At 37.8% G+C, this 13,874-nt stretch overlaps 1 protein-coding gene across 2 annotated transcripts in view; it reads right to left on the bottom strand.

Moving 5' to 3' along the window:
* The window catches only part of JAG2 (jagged canonical Notch ligand 2), a 148,092-nt gene that overhangs the window by 16,301 nt on the left and 117,917 nt on the right, over window positions 1-13,874 (bottom strand). For both annotated transcript variants that reach the window (XM_074290817.1, XM_074290818.1), the window contains 2 exons: window positions 3,839-3,952; window positions 2,581-2,694 (listed from right to left, as the gene is read on the bottom strand). In XM_074290817.1, coding sequence (XP_074146918.1) covers window positions 2,581-2,694; window positions 3,839-3,952 — 228 coding nt within the window. The remainder of the gene's footprint in view (window positions 1-2,580; window positions 2,695-3,838; window positions 3,953-13,874) is intronic.

The following is a 13,874-nucleotide window of genomic DNA, read 5'->3' as shown; positions in this document are numbered from 1 at the left end:
AGTTCTCACACCTACCTGATCTGATCTGGCCAGTCCTGTCATATTTTATTCCTGTCACAAGGGATCAAAGGATCTAGAATTGAAAGGAAGCTTAGAAGTCATTAACCCATTTTACAGATAAAGGAACTAAGTCTCAGAGAAATCAAGAGACCTGTTCAAGGTCACACATTAACATGTAGGATTCCAAACTAGGTCTTGACTCCAAATCCATTTTTTCTTTCTTCCTTGCCACTTTCAAACAGCAGAAACTAGGCATCACCACTTCAGAAATAGGATGAAAAAATGATGATGTTGTGTTTTGATATATTAATCTGTAGAGGGAGTTAGGAGCCAGTCACATACTCTATATCCCAACTTTGGCTACGAATGGCTTAATTTCAATTTCCCCATTTATGGAACAGATAATCTTTTTTTTTATACAAGTACAATAATTTTAAATACATTTCCATATTAGTCATGTTGTAAAAGAAAAATCCAAAGTAAAGGGAAAAACTATGAGGAAAATAAAAAGTAAAAAAATTCTTTGATCTGCAGCTATCTTCATAGTTCTTTCTCTAGATATGGATGGCATTTTCTATCCCAAGACTATGGAGAAGAGATAAGTCTATCATAGTTAGTCATCACACAATCTTGCTGTTAATTTTTTAAAAATTATTTTATTTTTGATTTATAAAATAAAACAAGCATTTCCCTAATATAGAATTTTTTTAAAAAAGTAATTATACTTAAAGCCTCCAATCTATTATGTATAATTTACTATTTCTTTTAAATAGATAATAAAATTATCATTTAACATTTCCCCCATTTTTAAATACTAAGGTGCCTCTCTAGTTCTAAATATTCTAAGCAGGTTCTCTGCTATGACTTAAAACAACCCCAGTAACACATTGTATATAGTCTCCCTGTGAGCTTGGCCCTTGATTTACTGTGGCAGAGGTGGGAAGACAAGCAAGAAACAAAAGCAACTTCCTTACAATCATACTGTGAAGCAGGTAATACAAATCTTATTTTTTCCTTTTATGGAGGAGGAAACAAATTTTAATAGGTTAAATGACAGGCCCATGGGTTCAAGTAGGTTGAAACATCTGGAATGGGATGTGGGTCTCTCTCGATTCCAATTCTAATTCTCCATCCACCATGCTATACTGCTTCAAAAACCACCTAGTTCTTGGGCTCATATTTTGGATAGGGAAATCCTGTCATGAGAAAATTTAGAAATTGGGAGTTATTATCCTAGAGAAGTGGAGAATCCATCTTAAGATAGTGATAAGGAGGCTTTGGAGTAGGCTCCATTAATGATGGAGAATGTCCAGGAGAGAAATGACAGTTCTAATGATAGCTAGATTTCTTCTGTTCCTTTTAAACCTGCAAGTTTGTGCTTCTAGAACCAATTCACACACACACACACACACACACACACACACACACACACACACACACACACACACACACACTCACAAAAGCAAAAAAACAAAACAAAACAAAAAAAAACCCAAAACAACAAGGAAAAAATGCAGGAGGATATTAAGCATTGAATCACTAGCAGTTCAGACCACTGCTTTATGGTTCAGACTGACTGATTCTTAGTCAAGGGAGAGATCAGTATAATCTAGAGTGATCCAGGAAGGCTTTTTAAAGAAAATGGAATTTTTTGAACAGGGCTCTGAAAGAAGCACTGGGTTTAGAAAGACAAAGTAGAAGGTAGTGTATCAGAATACGAATTGGCTCCTATAGGCTCCTATGGAGTCAGATGAATTATACAAGGCTCTGAAAAGACAAAGATCTTCCCCAAAGATACACAATGGAGATGGGCAGAGAGTGAGAATGGTGTTAGGGAAGGCAAAAAGGGAATATAGCAATGGCACAGAGCGACCTTAGAATCAAGACCTAGGTCCAAGTCTTGCCTCTGACATGTAATGGACATGTCACTGGCCAGGTAACTTAACCACTCAGAGCATAAGAAAATTCTCAGATTCTAAGGTTTAGAAATTTTGTCAGTTTGCGTCAACTGAAGATGCTTCTGAGTCAATGAAATCGCAGGGAGGGAGGGAGGGAGGGAGGGAGGGAGGGAGGGAAGGAAGGAAAGAAGGAAGGAAGGAAGGAAGGAAGGAAGGAAGGAAGGAAGGAAGGAAGGAAGGAAGGAAGGAAGGAAGGAAGGAAGGAAGGAAGGAAGGAAGGAAGGAAGGAAGGAAGGAAGGAAGGAAGGAAGGAAGGAAGGAAGGAAGGAAGGGAGAGAAGGAGGAAGGAAGGGAGAGAAGGAGGAAGGAAGGGAGGGAGGAAAGAAGGAGGGAGGAAAGAGGGAGGGAGGAAAGAAGGAGGGAGGGAAGGAGGGAGGGAGGGAGGAATGGATAAGGAATTAAGAGATGTGGATTTCAATTCTGGCTTTGGCAAAGTCCCTTTCTTCCTATGGGCTATGGGCTTCAAGTTCCTCCTCTACAAAATAAGAGTTGAATTTGATCTGTACAATCCATACTAGTTCTAAATTCTATAAAATGATTAAGGACTCAAAGCCAAGCCTTCTACCTTCCTATAATGTGCCCCACAAAGGTGTGGCTCCCCCATTCTACCAGATCCAGGTACCTGTATTACAAGTGCTGCCCTTCCATTCTGGGGGGCATATGCATTGGAAAGTGTCTCCACTGTCGTAGCACGTGCCTCCGTTGCTGCATGTGTTGGCATCACACTGGTATTCACCTGGGAACAAATAATAGATGCTCAGCATTGCCATGCCGTCAGAGAGTTGCCAGCCTGGTTTGGGATCTATAGGGCAATCCTGGAGTTTCTCCTGCTATTCTCTGGATTAGTAGGAGAGACTTCTAATCCATATTTGATTGTTAAAATAGGATCCAGACTGCACAGAGCCATTCACATCCTCTCATACAGTTTTCCTTAAGAGCAAAAGAAATTCTGAGGTGTTAATAAAGGTGAGGCAATATGTCTAGCCTTCTAGTGACAATTGGGTGGGAGGGTCACTGAAGTCTCATGGAGCCCCTCCTTGTCACTGGTCCCAGATTTCCTCTTTCCTGTTCCCTGAGGTCAGGGCTTCAGATATCCTAACTATGAGGTTTATTATGTCCAGGGTAAAATGAATCCCTAAGTAAAGGAAGCTACCACACACTGTGGAAAACAGAAAGGCTTAAGAGTAAAAAAAATTGACAGAGCTTATTTGTGATGTGTCTTAATTCCATACTCATCCATTAGAGTGAAGGCAGATTACACAGAGTCAGATAATTTCAAACTATTTAAGGATGGCTCATGGAAGAGAAATTTTCAGGTCTGCTCTAGGAAGATTAAAGACTATGCTGCTTTAAGATTCAAGGCAGGAACCAGAGGCACAAATGGAAGAAGGAAGGTCTAATGTGAGAACAGATGACTCAGTGAATTCAGAGAGAAATGTTTGATGTGATTGATATATCATTTTTAAGAATTTTAAAGAGACAGTCTGGCCACAGTACAGACAAACAATTGGCAGGATTCAAACTTTCTCTGGGCTCAGAAGTCAGAAGACCCACATTTCAGCTCTCTCACCTTCCCCAGAGGTAAAGAGAACAGGGTACAATCTACCTGTGTCTAGGTATTCATGTAGAGCTCCAAAGAAATGTCAAATAAAAGTCAGATTTTATCCCAATTTCCATTTACTTCTATAGTTCTGGTCTGGACCCCTGGCTCTAGAAGGGCTATATCCACAACCTAATATTCCAGATATTATCTACCTCTAGAATGATCTTAGTTTATACGTTCTTATTAAAGTTCATCTTCTAAACTCTGGGATTTAGCAGGTCATTAAGGAGGGAGAATAAGGAACAAAAAGGCAGAAGGTTAAGAAAACTAAACTTACGTGAGTGGCAGGTCTTGCCCTTCCAACCATCTCTGCATTCACAGTAGAAATCATTCACTAAGTCAATGCAGTGGCCTCCATTATGACATGGGTCAGGGAAGCAGTCATTCAAATCTGGAGAGATAATGGAAGATGAGAAAAGGTACCTGGGAGAAGGTGTGTAGAAAGTAAAGGAGGAGTTAGAGCTAGCAAGCAGAAGGAAAGTCTGGGAAGGGAGTGAAACCATGGACAGGCAGAGAGTAGGTGATCTGTTACTGGGTACAGTAGCTGCCAATCTCTTCCTAGTGAAGGAGTTAAAATGCAAGCAAGCTTTGTGTCAAACCCTGAGTATGGCAAGTGCTTAAATGTTATGAAATTAGAATTTTAAAATATCTAATACTTCATTGCCCTATTTGTGCTTTTTCTTTCACTCTTCTTTTTAAAAGTGATTTATTGATATCATTGTATTATCTTCATTTTTGATATTATCACTACATAATCTGTTTAGCCATTCTCTATATGAAAGACACATAATCTGATTACAGTTCTTTGTACAACATAAAGTGCTTTTACAAATAGTTTTCTATACATGGGTATCTTTACTTTCTTTTTTGCTTCTCTTAAGGATAGGGGGCAGCTAGGTGACAGTGGATAGAACACCAAATTATTAAGACTTGAGTTCAAATATGACCTTAGACACTTAATAGCTAAGAGACCCTGGATAAGTCACTTAACCCTGATTGCCTCAGATTCCTCACCCATAAAATGAACTGGAGAAGGAAATAGCAAACTCCTCCAAGATTTTTGCCAAGAAAACTCCAAATGGGATCACAAAGAATAGTATACAATTGAAATGACTTAACAACAAAAAGGCTATAGGTCTAGTGGTCAAAGATGACACAATTTAGTTGCTTTTTAGGTATCATTCTAAATTGCCTTCCAGAAAAGATGAACAAGTTGACAACCACACTAACAGTGCATTAGTGTATCTGTCTACCTCTATGCCCTCCAACAACTGCTTTTTCACCTTTTTCTCATATTTTCTAAATGAGTGGATATGAGATGGAGCATCAAATTTGTTTTAACATACATTTCTTTTATTTATAGTAATTTGAATCATTTTAATATAGTTATTCACAATTTGATTTTGTTTATGAAGAAATTAACTCTTCCTTTAAGAAATAATTATTCTACTTAACACTTCCTAGCTGTGTGATCCTGGGCAAGTCACTTAACCCCAATTGCCTCAGAAAAAAAAAATTCCTAAATTACTTATTAATACATACACCCAGTTGGGAATAGAAATCTAACATACAAAAAAGTAAGAAGTGAAAGGGATAAGGGAGGAGGGACAGAGCCAATAAAAGGGAGAGCAGTTTGGGGAGGTAAAAGTCAAAACATTTTTGAGAATGGACATGGTAAAAGAAGAGAAACAGTAATATAAATAGCTAGAAAATAGAATGGAGGGAAATGCATAGTTGGTAATTATTAAAATACCAACTATGTGAACTATGTGAAAAAAAATTTACAGTGAGTTTCTATGATAGAGACTTAATTTCCCAAACATAGAACACTGAGTCAAATTTATAAAAATAAAAGCCATTTTTTCAGAGAATATGAACAGACAAAATAATCAAAGCCATCTAGAGTCATATCGAAAAAATGATCTAAATCACTATTGAAAAGAGAAATGCAAATTAAAACATCTATTAGATACCACCTCACACATGTTGAACTAGCTAATAATGACAGAAAAGAAAAATTATATAAGTTGAAGGAGATGTGGGAAAATTAAATCTCAGGAAATTGTATATGGATCCAACCATTTCGGAAAACAAGTTGGAAGTATGTAGGCCTAGTTCATTGGGATGAGCCACAAAACCATACATACTCTTTGACCAAGCAATACCACTTCTAGATCTATACCACAAAGAGATTAAAAAAAGAAAAAGGATCTTATGTGTACAAAAGTATTTACAGCAGCTTTTTTGTGATGGCAAAGAATTGGAAATTGAGGGAATCAACTGGGGAATGGCTGAACAAATTGTTTTCTATGACTGATGGAATACTATTTTTTTTTTTGTTTTGTTTTTTTGCTGAGACAGTGACTTTCCTAGGGTCACACAGCTAGGAAGTGTTAAGTGTTTGAAGCCAGATTTGAACTCAGGGTCCTCCTGACTTCAAGGCTCAATCAACTCTATCCACTGCACTATCTAACTGTTCCATAATACTGTGTTTTAAGGAATAATGAACAGAATGCTGTCAGAAAACATGGAAAGACCTACAAGTAAAATGAATAGAACCAGAACACTGTACACAATAACAACAATACTGTATGATCTTATATAAGTAACTTAGTTATTTTTTGCAATACAATAATTCAAAACAATTCTGTAGGACTTATGATGAAAGATAAGAGAAAGATCTCTCCAGAGAAAGAACTGGTAGAGCCTGAATGCAGATCAAAAATATTTTTTCCTTAAGATTTTAATATTTTAAGTGTACCTGATCTAAAGCTATATTATATAGCAGCAGTCACCAAAACCATTTGGTATTGGCTAAGAAATAGACCGGTAGATCAGTGGAACAGATTAGATACAAAGGACAAAAAAAGGGTACATCTATAGCAATCTAATCTTTGACAAACCCAAAGATTCCAACATTAGGGATAAAAATTCATTATTCGGAAAAAACTGTTGGGAAAACTGGAAATTAGTATGGCAGAAATTAGATATGGATCCACACTTAACACCATATACCAAGATAAGATCAAAATGGATCCATGATTTAGGCATAAAGAGGGAGATAATAAATAGATTAGAGGAACAGAGGATAGTCTACCTCTCAGACTTGTGGAGGAGGAAGGAATTTATGACCAGAGGAGAACTAGAGATCATTATTGATCACAAAATAGAAGATTTTGATTACATCAAACTAAAAAGTTTCTGTACAAATAATACTAATGCAAACAAGATTAGAAGGGAAGTAACAAATTGGGAAAATATTTTTAAAAACAAAGGTTCTGACAAAGGTCTCATTTCCAAAATATATAGAGAACTGACCATAATTTATAAGAAACTGAACCATTCTCCAATTGATAAATGGTCAAAGGATATGAACAGACAATTCTCAGAGGAAGAAATTGAAACTATATCCACTCACATGAAAGAGTGTTCCAAATCACTACTGATCAGAGAAATGCAAATTAAGACCACTCTGAGATACCACTACACACCTGTCAGATTGGCTAAGATGACAGGAACAAATAATGACAAATGTTGGAGGGGATGTGGGGAAATTGGGACACTAATACATTGCTGGTGGAGTTGTGAAAGAATCCAGCCATTCTGGAGAGCAATCTGGAATTATGCCCAAAAAGTTATCAAACTGTGCATACCCTTTGACCCAGCAGCGCTACTACTGGGATTATATCCCAAAGAAATACTAAAGAGCGGAAAGAGACATATATGTGCCAAAATGTTTGTGGCAGCTCTTTTTGTTGTAGCTAGAAACTGGAAGATGAATGGATGTCCATCAGTTGGAGAATGGTTGGGTAAATTGTGGTATATGAAGGTTATGGAATATTATTGCTCTGTAAGAAATGACCAGCAGGAGGAATACAGAGAGGCCTGGAGAGACTTAAATCAACTGATGCTGAGTGAAATGAGCAGAACCAGAAGATCACTGTACACTTCAACAACAATACTGTATGAGGATGTATTCTGATGGAAGTGGAAATCTTCAACATAAAGAAGATCCAACTCACTTCCAGTTGATCAATGATGGACAGAGGTAGCTACACCCAGAGAAGAAACACTGGGAAGTGAATGTAAATTGTTAGCACTAATATCTGTCTGCCCAGGTTGCATGTACCTTCGGATTCTAATGTTTATTGGGCAACAAGAAAATGATATTCACATACATGTATTGTACCTAGACTATATTGTAACACATGTAAAATGTATGGGATTGCCTGTCATCGGGGGGAGGGAATAGAGGGAGGGGAGGTAATTTGGAAAAATGAATACAAGGGATAATATTATAAAAAAAATATATATATATATATAATAAAAAAAATTAAAAAAAAAGATTTTAATATTTTTCCAAATACATGAAAAGATAGCTTTCAATATTCACTTTGCAAAATCTTGTTTTCAAAATTGTTCTCCCTTTCCCTCCCTCACTCCTTTCTCAAGACAGCAAAACATGTGCAATTCTTCTAAAAATATTTCCATATTTATCATTCTGTGGAAGAAAAAAATCAGATCAAAAGGAAAAATGTGAAAAAAATTACACAAACATTAAAAAGGTGAAAATACTATACTTTGATCTACATTCAATCTTTATAGTTCGCTCTCTGGATAAGGATGGCATTTTCCATCACAAGTCTGTTGGAATTACCTTCAATCACCTTATTGTTGCAAAGAGCCATAACAGCTTATCTGACTGATTGCTGTGTATTCCTTGATTCTGTTCAGTTTACTTAGCATCAGTTCATGCCATTCTTTCCAGCTTCTTTGAAATCAGCCTGCTCATCATTTTTTATAGAACAATAATATTCTATTACATTCATATACCATAACTTAATGGCTTATTCAGTCATTCCCCACCTGATGGGCATCCACTTAATTTTCTTCCTGTAGAGGGCTGAAACTCTGAATCAGACAGCAGAGCACATAAGTCTAATTATCTACTGGATGTGAGATAACGGTTCCATATACATATGTTTTGAAGATATGGTAATGTGATGGCTCTCCTCATGATCGGTGAATGTTTGGTGATGAGAAAATTGTAGGCAAGGATTGGAGGGCTCAGGAGAGAGAAGTCAGAGGTACTTGGCTGTAGAAAGAGGAGGACAGAAGCTGAAGACTCCAGACTCCAGAATCCAGGATACATCTCTGGCAAGCCACAAAGCACCCTGTCTCCTTCACTTCTACCCCTAAAGACCAAGAACTTTAATTCTGACTCTGACTGATCCTGACGCCCTCCAGGGAGCTAGTCCGGACATTACATTTGGCATTCCACAGTGGACTAAGGACTGTACTTTCAGTGAAGAAGTCCCTGTGACCAGGAAACAGGGTGAGTATTAAAATAGACAAACAGGGAACTTTGTTAAGGGCTAAACCAGTATCTTTCATTTTTAGCTGAAATGGGGCAGATATTAGGAAAAGATTCTCCCCCACTCTCACCCCGAGGGAGGTCTATAGAAAGCATACTTAGACTAATAAAGAGGTAAGGTTTGCTTGTAACTTGGGAGGACTCTTGGAAATATTAGAATGCATGCTCCCTTGGTTCTCCAAAGAAGAAATAGAGGCAGATAATTAGAAACTAGTAGAAGATCAACTATGTGAATATTACAATGATAATGGTCCTGATTCAATTTCTAAGGAAACATTCTATATAAACAACATAATACAACTGGTCTTAAAGAATACTGCAAGTTTTAGAAAAAAGAAAAGTTTTAAGGAGAATAGCCAGACAAGGAAGCTTAAGGAAAAAGAGGAAGAGAAGAGGGAGAGTAGTGAAAAAATCGCTGAAAGGCATGGGGAATTGAGTGAACTTAAAGGATGTTGGTGATTCCCACTCTCACAGTCTGGCTTCACCTCAGCCTATTCCTGAGCAGGCTCTTGACCCTCCCCCATCAACTTCACCTTCCTGGCTGGAGGGAGGAGTGGGAGGGTCAGTGATATCACCAGTACCTTCCCCCATCCCCAAGCAACCAACCCTACCCTATGACTCTATTGCAAAAAGCACTACTTAAAGACAAAGAGGAAGGGCAGAATATAGCTGATTTGAGAATAGAAATTTATTCTGTGATTGAACAGCTTAACTCTTTAGGTCAAGAAAGGAGAAGATACACTTCTTTTAATCTAGAAATTATCAAAGACCTAAAAAAGGCTTGCACTCATTACGGGTCTATATCATCTTATGTTAAGATGTTATTACAGAAAGGATATGCTTAGAACCTGGACAAAACTTGTTGTGGCTTTCTGAACTCTGTAGAATACAAGCCCAATGAAACAGTTTATCCAGTCACTTGTGACCAACTAACAAGTGTAGGTTCTTATGCAGACTCTTCAGCACAGATTAACTACCCCATAGCAGCATATGAGCAAATTTGCTTCTGCTGCTATCAAAGCATGGGTCATCCTTCCAGAAAGGCAAGATAGAGGGGAAGCCTTCACAAAAATAGAGAAAGGTCTAAATAAACCCTTTGCTGATTTTGTGGGATGTCTGCAGACAGATCTCATATGAACTATTGGTGAAAATGCAGCTATAGAAATTATGATATGACAACTTGCTAAAGAAAATGCTAATGAAGTTTGCATAAGACTACACAAGAATGTTCCTTTAGAGGAGATCATAAGATGCTGTGCCACAGTAGGCACAAATACCTTTTATACCCAGGCTATGATGCAGACTTCCCAAGATCCGAACCTGGAAAGACAAGATCCCTTTTGGCAAGGGACTTCCAGAGTGACTCGTCAATGCTTTCAATGTGGTAAAGTAGGGCATCTGAAAGCTCAATATTGGCATAAAACAATGGGAAAACAGGATGGGAGAACAAGACCCAAAACTCCATGTCCAAAATGCAACAGAGGCTTCCACTGGGCATCAGAATGTACACCGATTCAGGGAAACAGGATGGGGGCCCAAGGCAAAAAACACTTGGGGCATGATGGCAGCCGATGCTACACCCAGATGTTCAATACTCAGACATGATCGATTAGCCAAGAAGCAACCTGATGGGAGAAAGGGATTAGAATTGGGGAGAATGAGTTGTATGCAGCTGGGACTACTGAGGTGAAATCTGTTCCTCTCCAGCCTATGGATCCCTTGTCTCCAGGCACAGTAGGCTTGACCATTTCACCTCCTGAGAGTGCTTACAAAACAGTGTTCATCCATACACTGATGTGGGAAAGTGGGGAATGTGTAGATAATATTCTAGTCACTAATACAGGTAAACAATGTGTGACTTATCAACCAGGAGAAGTAGTAGCATCAGGTTTACTGATACAGACTCCTAATAAGCAACCTGGTGATGGTCACCCACATTCTGACTCCAAGCAGAAAAATCCAGGAATATACTGGACAGCAGCTTTGACAGTTGACCCACCTATGCTCACTACCTATATAAATGGCATACCATTAGAAGGATTGGTGGACACTGGTGCAGATTGTACAGTCATTAGAAGTGCCAACTGGCCCAGTCACTGGCCAAAGACTAAGGCAGACACCTCCATGTCTGGAGTAGGAGGATCAATGGCAACTGAAGTTAGTACTACTCCTTTGAGATGGACATTTGAAGGTGAAACAGGAGTTTTTACTCCTCTTATAATTGAATACCCATCAATCTGTGGGGAAGAGACATTTTACAACAGGATTATAAATGAGTACTTTGGCTTTTTAGGCAAGGCTGCTGTTGCAACTTTTTTACCCAAAAGGAGTAGAGCTTGGGGGTTCCCAGCCCACTTCCTCCTCTGAAATGAGATAATCCATAAAGAGTCACTGCCTCACATTCATGGCTTTTTACAAAATCAGCAGAGCAAATCATGATATTAAGTACCAATGTCTCATTACTAAAATACCAAGTTTTCTCTGAATGGTTAATCTACCCTTCCAAGAATGCAATCCTAGTTCCTTGGGGATGGTGGATAGGGAATAAATGCTGATTTAAAAGAAATATACACAGCAACATTAGACAAATGTTTCAGTACATACTGGGAAGACAGGATTGTTTTCTCAAGAAAGATACATTTCTGATTTTTTGTTTCTCAAAAATCAGCACTTTTTACTTAGTTTTTCTTCAGTCTTTCCTGTTCAGATCAAATCTGCATTAAAACTTATTTCTTTAAAATTGCCTGGAGTTTGCTGCTCTTGATTTCTTCTCCTGATTTACTGTTTGAAGTAAACTTTTCCAACATTACTGTCTTCACACACTTCTCTATCCCTTTGAAATTCACAAAGCTTTCTCCTGGGTGTTACCTCTAATTTGAAGAAGTAACTGATACCCCTTTCTCAATTCCATGATTCCAGATTCCTTCTCAGCCAGGACTAGTCCCTCCTAAACACTTTCTTCCTCATTTCTCAACAATTAACATTTATTAAGCACCCATTTTGTACCAGGGCACTGTATTTATTAATTAAGCTCTGGGTATACAAAAAAGTAAAAAAAGGTCCCTGCCCTCAAGGAACTTATGGTCTAATGGGCTCCAGTCCATTCAACACACAGCTAAGCGAATTCCCTTAAGCTTAGATGTGAATAAAAAAGGCTGATGTCCAGTCAGCCACTGTCTCCAAGTGCTTTCAAGCAGAATGCCAACACTCTCACCTGTTCCTATTCAATGGAAAATTGATACACCAGTGGATAGAACAGTGTCCCTTAGTTAGTGATAAAATTCAGGCCTTATTAAATGTAGTACAGGAGCAACTTGACCAAGGACATTTATAATCTTCTCTAAGTCCATGGAATTCCCCTGTATTTGTATAAGAAAGAAATCTAGAAAATGGAGGATTTGACTGATTTAAGAAAAGTAAATGAATAGATGGAAACTATGGGAATTCTTCAGCCTGGACTTCCAGACTTCCATCTCCTACTCAATTGCCTAGAGAATGGCCTCTTTGGGTTATACACATTAAGGATTGTTTCTATTTTATCCCTCTAGATAAGGAGAATATGAAAAGATTTGCCTTTTCAGCGTCCAGTATTAACTTAGCTGAGCCTTATAAAAGATATGAATGGACAGTTTTGCCACAGGGAATGAAAAATAGCCCTACTATGTGTCAAATGTATGTTGCTGCTGCTCTTACTCCAGTAAGAAAAGCATTTCCAAAAGTAATGTTATTACATTACATGGATGATATATTGGGATGTACATCCGAGGAACAAATGTTAGAAGCATGCCTACAAAAGACCACAGAAACACTAAGGAACTACAAAAATTGCATATGGCTCCAGAAAAAATTCAAAGACATGTTCCTTTTCAATATTTAGGATATAAAGTATACCCTAATGTATACAAAAACTTTCCTTAAGAACAGAGAGGCTAAACACCTTAAATTATTTTCAGAAATTGATAGGCGATATCCAGTGGATGCATCCAGTGTTAGGCTTGAATACCTATCAATTGCAACCAATAGAAATTGCAATGACATTTTAAGGGGAGACTGCTTTATGTCAGACTGTTTTAAACTCACCAGCTTACAAAAGAAGCTCAAGAGGCTTTGAGAGAAGTTGAATTGTTTTTATCCAATGTGGTTCAAAGAGTCCCTCATAAACCCTTGGAAATATCAGTTTTTGCTACACAAGAGGCACACAGCAGTCCTTCATCAAGGAGATAGTGATAGAGTGGGTGAACCTCCCAGCACAACCAGAACAAAGCCTTACTCTTTACCCAGTGCTTGTAGGTAGAATTTTATTAAAGGCCATTAAGTGAACAGTACAGATTATCTGGGATAAGACCTGACAAGATATACACCTTTTATACCAATGTGCAAATTAATGAATGTTGTGAAACCATCCCAGAGTGGCAAATTTTATTGGCCACAGCTCCAAATTTTACACATGGGTCTCCATTAAAGAGAACCAGACTATTACATAATTGGCAATGAATTCTTGAAGAAAAGGTTCCTAAAGTTCCTCTTAAAGGACTATCTTTACAGATGCATCCAAATATAACATTTGTGCTGTATATTATTGTGACTTAACTATCAAGAGAGTAGTCAGAACTCCTTTTCAGAACATTCAGGTGAATGAATTATATGTAATCATTCTATCTCTTACGCACACACATAAACATAGATGCTTTCTCACTTGCTCTTGAAGTTCTTTAAAGAGCTGATATATAGCAAGTGAGAAAGCATCCAGCTAAGATTTATATCTTGTATGTTCACTCACACAGTGGACTTGCAGATCCTATTTTTGATGGTAATTCAAAGGCAAATAGCTTTTTAACCATGTTACCCAATACTCCTTTATTTTAGGCAGCCCAAGAATCTCATTCTAAATATCATCAAGGTCCTCAAGCTTTACATTTGCAATTTGGGATAACAAGAG

This window comes from Sminthopsis crassicaudata, chromosome 2 (genome assembly GCF_048593235.1).
Source record: "Sminthopsis crassicaudata isolate SCR6 chromosome 2, ASM4859323v1, whole genome shotgun sequence".
NCBI lineage: Eukaryota > Metazoa > Chordata > Mammalia > Dasyuromorphia > Dasyuridae > Sminthopsis > Sminthopsis crassicaudata.
This window is presented reverse-complemented; position numbering and strand designations above follow the sequence as displayed.